The sequence below is a fragment of the Mastomys coucha genome, unplaced genomic scaffold, assembly GCF_008632895.1.
Source record: "Mastomys coucha isolate ucsf_1 unplaced genomic scaffold, UCSF_Mcou_1 pScaffold12, whole genome shotgun sequence".
NCBI lineage: Eukaryota > Metazoa > Chordata > Mammalia > Rodentia > Muridae > Mastomys > Mastomys coucha.
In genome coordinates, this window is record NW_022196894.1 from 93,366,220 (window position 1) to 93,372,962 (window position 6,743).

General features: G+C 46.5%; 1 protein-coding gene across 7 annotated transcripts in view; it reads left to right on the top strand.

Annotated features, from left to right (window-relative positions):
• The first annotated feature begins 367 nt into the window (after nt 1-367).
• The window catches only part of Kcnj15 (potassium inwardly rectifying channel subfamily J member 15), a 43,036-nt gene continuing 36,660 nt past the window's right edge, over nt 368-6,743 (top strand). For 3 of the 7 annotated variants that reach the window (XM_031364507.1, XM_031364501.1, XM_031364509.1), the window contains exons 1-3: nt 368-419; nt 549-597; nt 873-999. Coding sequence is in view for 1 of the 7 variants with exons in the window: in XM_031364504.1 (XP_031220364.1) it covers nt 1,039-1,075 (37 nt within the window). In the remaining 6 variants the exon portion in view is untranslated. Of the gene's footprint in view, nt 420-522; nt 598-872; nt 1,076-6,743 lie in introns of those variants that run through there. The other 4 variants (XM_031364505.1, XM_031364499.1, XM_031364504.1 and 1 more) reach the window with 3 other exon arrangements.

Genomic DNA, 6,743 nt, shown 5'->3' on the forward strand with positions numbered 1-6,743 from the left:
GCCAGAGAAGCAAGAATGTTAAAACCCTAATTTTAACCCAGAGCCCCAGCCCAGTTCCCATCATCCCATCTAAAAGAATCCAACTTTATTTAACCTTTATCTTTCCAACTACTGGAAGGAAAACCGGCCCAAACAAAACAAAACAAAACAAAACAAAACAAAAAGCAAAATACAAAAACAAAACAAACAACAAGAACAAAATGCATCAGTGTGGCCATAGAGGGCAGCCCTGCAAGCAGCCCTCCCTCCTCACAGTGGCTCTCTCCCTGGGTATAGCCTGACGCAGATGGGGTAGGGCTAAGCTTACTGGTCCCTGCTTTCCCTGGGAGCTGTGGATTCTGATTAGCATTCATTTGGGGTGGGGATAGGAAAGAGGGAGGGAGGGGAACGGGAGGTTCAGGCGGGGTTCCTTGAGAAAGGTAATCTGTTTGTTTATAGTTTACTTAAGCAAAGAGACCTTTAAAACGAACTTTGATAAGAGGGGACAAAGTTTCTTCAGAAATGAACCGCTGTTCCTTAGTAAGACCTTCAGTTTCTTTTATACACAGGTGCCTGGAGAGCTGAGGAGTCCTTGGCATCCCAAGCCACCTTGTGCTGGTGTGTACATTTCCTTGAACTTTAGACATGCTGACATGGGCTCCTTCCTCAGATCCCTCTGCCTCTCTCCCTCTCTCTCTATCTTCCTTTTCTCTCCCTACCTCCCTCTCTCCCTCTCTCCTCTCTACCCCCCTCTCTCTCCCTCACTGGGTCTCCCTCCCCTCCTTCTCTGTCCTTCCTTCTCCTCTCGTCTCTTCCAATCTCCTCCTTTCTCTCTTCATTTCCCTCAGGTAATTCCTCTCAGAAACTTGTACGAACTTGTTTTTGACTGACAGTGAACAGCAAGAGTGTTTCTCCACTCTGAAAGCCCTCAGCACCTACCTTTCCAGGGCACCCTGGATCACTTCCTTGCCTGGTCTTAATTTCCGGCCCACCCAGGAGCCTGCACTGGGCACTCTGCAGGTAAGAGCTGAAGTGTATGTCACCGTGGGGGCACGCAGCATGCTGGAGATGCTTCTGAAAAACTTGACTTCCAAAGGTAATGAAAACATTGTGATTCTTTTAAAAAGAAACTTCCTTAAGTCATTCAAGCCAGCCAAGCTTATCTGGGGGGAATTTACAAGTACTGTTTACATGTGGGAAAAAAGGGTTTTCCTTAATGATGGGGAAAAGGGAAGGGAGGGTGCTTTCTCCTTGTCTGCAGAAGAAAAGGAGGCAGAAGGTGCTCAGTGCTCAGCGGCTGAGGCTGAGGGTGTGGGGATCTAGAGACCAGCGTGTCCTGTGTTAGAGCCTGTGCGTTACTGAGTCCTCGGGGATTGTATTGCTTTTTCTTAAGTTCCCGGCTGTCATTTTCCTTTCTCAGTGGAGAAGTCCATTTAGGTGGAAGTAAGGCAAATCCTCAACCAAACATTTGAAAATCTGTCACCTATCCCAACAAAAAGAAAGGGCTCTGTGTGTTTCTGAGGTTTCAGAGAGTAGAAGCAGTCTGACTGGAGAAACCGCTTTGTTCATGGCCCACGGAGAACGTTGCTTTCCCCAATGTACTTATAATTTCATGTGGATGTAGGCTGTTTTCAACTAATGAGTGCATTACCAGGCAAGCCCTCCACACTGGCCCCTGAAAAGCCTGCTATCCTACACGTCCACATTTGGTCGCCTGAAGGGAATAAGAATCTGTTTCTTAGACATTTCATGAGCTCACGGATGCCTTAACTCACCGCTTAGAAAACTCAGAGCAAATTAAGAAATTAACTTTGGAAAACTGAAGTCTAAACAGAGCCCTGAACAATCTAAACATCCAGTCTCCCTTTTTAAAATCTGAATGTGTTCACCACCCCAAACTTCAGCTTACTGTCAAGCTTATAAATAAGCTTCAAAGTTCCTTTTTGGCAATCTCAAATCACAGGTGCTCACACTCACAAGGAGCCTCACTACCTCAGTTCTGCCTTCTCTCCTGAACATTTAAACAAACAGGTCACCATCAGTAATAGCCCTAGGTGACAAATTCTCTCCAATTTACAACCGTGCTTTAAAAAAAATCAAAGGAAAGTGTCACATAAAACTGGAATGTGCTTTTAAACACCATCCACGAGTGAACACTGCATATCAGGGTAACTTCAGGTGAGGAATTAATGACAGATTCTCCTCACCTGTGGGTCCCAGGGCCATGCTTTTTCCAAACCTTCCAGGGGTTTGATTTCCTAACAGCTCTCTCCAGAAGTAGAATAAATGGCCATAGAACATGACCCAGAGGTCACATGTGGTGTTTCCGAACATGGCTGGAGACCGACAGACTTTAGCTAGATTGCGGGTTGTCCTAGCACCTCTCCCCCCTCAACATCCTGAGCTATGCACTTGAGTGGTGTGGGGGTCTCAGAAGGCTTCAGCCAGCTTCAGGAGAATGCATTTTTAAGACGTCTCATGCCTCCTTCCTCCCACCAACATCCATGGCCAAAAGTGCTGCTCCCCAATGTCCTCATCCCCCACTTGTAACCAGTGCAGATGGCTCACATTTTGGGGGACAAAAGAGTAAGCCTACAGGTGGCTCCTTGTCAGCAGGCCAAGAACTAACAAAAACAGGGTTTTTAGCTCCTTCCTTTGGTGCTGAGGGCATGCCTCCTTCCCACTTCAAGGAAAAAATCTGAAAAGACTTCCGTGCTTGTTAGAGGGAGGTATGCATGTATGTGTGCATGTTGTGTGCGAATATATATGTGTTTGTGTGCATGCACATGTGTTCTTGTATGTGCACATGTGGATATGTGTGCGCGTATGTCTGTATGTGTGTGTATCTGTGCATGTGTATGTTTTATTATATTTACCTGAATGACAGTATGTGCTGAGGACATAAAAGCCTATCCATGGGGCTTTAGGCAACAAGTCCAGAGGCAGCCTTTCTCTGACTTATACAATGAATGTCAGCTAGACATAGCCTTCCCTAAGCCCACCCACTTGAGCTTCCCGTGAGTGGATCCCCTCAGAGGTCCAAGTTGAGTCTAGACTGAAAGTGAACATAGTCCCAGGTGCAGCAGAGCAGCACCTGGAGGACAGCTGCCAGCACCAGCCCAGAGGCACTTGTGGAGGCTGTGGAAGTCCTGCAGGGCTTCCTTCTGCTTTCCTTGTAGAAGGAACACAGGTTCCATGCAGCAAAGGCAAGGGCCTTCTTTACAGTCTCTCAAGAGAAAATAGTTATTTTCTTCACTGCAAAAATAGCCAGGAGGTTCCTCTAAGAATTAATATTGCTTTCCACCCCAGCAAAGAAGAGTTAATTACTGGTGGTCACAGGCTAGAAGCAAAGCCTAATTTCCTGGGTTCTCTGGCCCTTCACATTTGCCTCCTCAGAGCCATCTCCATTTCCTTGGAAGGAGGGGTGGCAGGCCTGGCACAGGAGCAAACTGAGCCAGAGACAGGCCTGGCCTTGCACCTCTCAAGGACACTGTGCCCTGCAAAGAGGCAGGCATGACTCAAACTCCTTGGCTCCTTGCTACTGCTCAGGTGCCAGTTCCTTGACAGGTAAGAGCTTGGTGATCAGAAGTTCAAGGCCAAGCAGAAAAGACCAGGCCTCGGGTCCTCACTAAGTTAAGGGAAGGAAGGGAACCAGCTTTGCCCTCCCCTTCAAAGGGCTCACTGGGAATTGAAGGCGGAGAAAAATGATTAATATGCGTAAGTGAAGGACTCCCAGAGAGGTGTTGTTGACTGAATGTCCGTTTGTTGAGATGGAAAACAAATGGGAACACAGACATTCCTTACAAAAGGCAAGATGGAGGCACAGGTCAGTGTTTAACAGGCACAGAGCTCTTCTGCCTCCAGCAAGTCCAGAGGAAATTGCAGAAGGAGGGGGGAGGAGGAGGGAAGGGAAGAGGGAGATGAACTTAAGAAAAGCACCAGTTTGCAATGTGCTGGTGAACTATAAGGGAGTCTCCTGTTTTGATCCAGCTAAAACCCTTGTAGATGATTGCACACATCCTCAGGGACTTTGAGTCCCACACATTTGTACTTTTTCCTTAACAAGGGGATCAGAGAAATGAAGCTGCCTGCATTCCCTCTGATGGGGGAAGACTTATTTAGTGAGCCAAGGGTTAACCAAAACCAGTCACAGAGCTATGTAGGCATGTGCTTCTATACCTGATATTCTATACCGCCTTGATATTTCAGTCACACTACAGGGATGAATCAAGGTTGCCTGGTCATATTCACCTCAGAAGACACACAAGAGGAAAACAGGGTTCTGATTTGTGGCATGAAAGCACACAAGTGCCAAGAGCTGGTTTGTGCCCAGTAAGAAGCAGTTAAGTAGAAATGCATGTGTGTGCCCCATCCCAGCTGAAGTCACAATGAGAAAAACATTGGAAGAATTAGTGATAGAAGAAACTGAGTCTTCTTTAGAGTTTCCCATATGACCCAACAGTTTAAACTGAACACACACCAGCAGAGACATTGGTTTGTTTGTTTGTTTGGTTGGTTGGTTGTCTTTTTTTTTGTTTTGTTTTTTGTTTTTTTGTTTTTTTGGTTTTTCAAGATAGGGTTTCTCCATGCTGTCCTGGAACTCACTCTGTAGACCAAGCTAGCCTTGAACTCAAAAATCTGCCTCCCAAGTGCTGGGATTAAAGGCGTGCACTACCACTGCCCGGCTGCAGAGCCATTTTTTGTTTGTTTGTTTGTTTTTGTTTTTTTGATACTAGGATGCTCAAGATCTCAGTGACAGCTGGATGCTCCTGCTTCACCCAGAAGTCAGGGGTCAGGGCAATGCTGTGCCCCTGGAGTGCTAGGCCATACTGAAGTTCAGATTGGGTGAAGCTGACACAGAGAAGGAGCAGGGCATTGAAGAGGACCTGGGAGGTCTGGTTTGAGTTCATCCTGCTTCAGTCCCAGCTGACTTGGTGTCAGGCTGACAGTTACAGAATTCTCGTGCATTTTTTCCACTCCCCAAGACAGAGGCTGGCCAACATTCTGCAGAACTCAAAGGTTATTCAATACAGGGCTTTCTTTAAAGAACATAAATTCAAAACGGTAGCTATAAAATTAAAAGGAGTTTTTGAAGAAGGCTTGTATGTGGGAAGAACCCCGTGGCTGGAGTCTCAGGAATTTCCTAAGTTCTCTCTGGGTCTTATGTCATGAAGGCCCAGTATGTTCCCGAGTGGAGGGATGGATGGATGTGTGTGAACGGCGGCTGCCAGCTGCCAGCTGCCAATGAGTAGTCGGTCACTCTGGGAAATAGACATACTGACAGACCTGTGTCTCTGCACTCTACTCACCCATGGGATTGAAAATTTAGTCTCCAGTCTGGGATACTTCTTACCTCACTGCCATGTGACCAAGGGCAGATTTCCATTTAATGGCCAGCCCCTCAGGTCATCTAGGCCTCAGGGTAAGATGTAATCAATGTATTCCTCTTACTGTAGAGTACACGTATCCTGGGGCTCATGACCACTTTCTACCCGGAAATCCAGGACCTTCAGGGACAAAGACTTTGTTTGTTGACTTTGCCTAGTCAAGAACCTAGAACCCAGAATGAGGTCAGCAAGTCCTGTCTTCTCCAATGAAGCTGCCTCCATGAAATGCCTGGGGTGTCCACCCCCCGCCCCCCGCCCTGCCTCTGTGACTCAGAGCTGTTTCAGGTTTATACCAGTTAACTGTTGCTTCTTGGGATGACTGCGTGCTAGGCTCATGCCTACCAAATACTGCTCTTATGCACGGATGTTTGCACGCTCAGGTTGGTAGGCTGCGATCTGCTCTGTCCTTACCCCTTCACTAAAGGACACAAGGTCAAGACCCCAACCTTGCTGTCTTAATTTCTAGATTTACCCTTTCTGTGTATCCCTATACTTTAAGAAAAACTAAGGTTCCCATCTGGTGAGCCCACCCATCAATCATCCCCCAGACCTGCTAGGAGTTACGAAAGCAAGCGTAGGAGCCTTGGAAGCACCTGGCTGCACTGGGTCCTGAAACACTACAGAAGAAGAGTCCTGCCTGCTTCTCTGTATTCTGAGAAGTCTGTGGAAAATATTCATAGATGGCTAGCAGGCTACACCACACACATGTGTGACATAGTCAAGTGGCACACTGAAGGAGCTTTAATAATAAAACTAAGATTGTGTGAGTCTAGTTGACTCTGCTGCCTACAGTGTCTTAACAGTGACACCTTTTTTCAGTAACTTGTTTCATATACTTCAAATCTGAATTTTTAAAAGATTTTACCTTTACATTGTAATTATGTGTGTATGTCTATGCCCCAAGTGTGAGTTTGTACACATGAGTGCCACCCTAAGAGGCCAGAAGATGACATCAGATCCTTTGGAGCTCAAGTTTCAGGTTGTGAGATGCCTGATATAGGGCTGGGAACTGAACTCCAGTTCCCTGCAAGTGCTTTTAGCTGTTTTCTCTCCAGTTTCTACACTTCTAAGGCCTGTACTAAATGCTAACTGTAGTTGTAGGGTGTAGCTCAGTTGGCAGTGAAGCGCTTGTCTAGCAAACACAAATCTCTGAGATGTATCCCCAGCACCATGCCATCTGTGTGTGTCAGCACAAGCCTGTAATCCTCATACTCAGGATGTAGAGACAGGAAAACCAAGAGTTCAAGGTCATTTTCAGCAACAGAAAAGGCCAGCCCAGGAAACACAGGACCCTGTCTCAAAAGTAAATCAATAAATAAAGCATAGACGCTAACTCTAAGGAGCCAAGTCCTCTAAGCTGCTTTTTTTTTTTTTTAA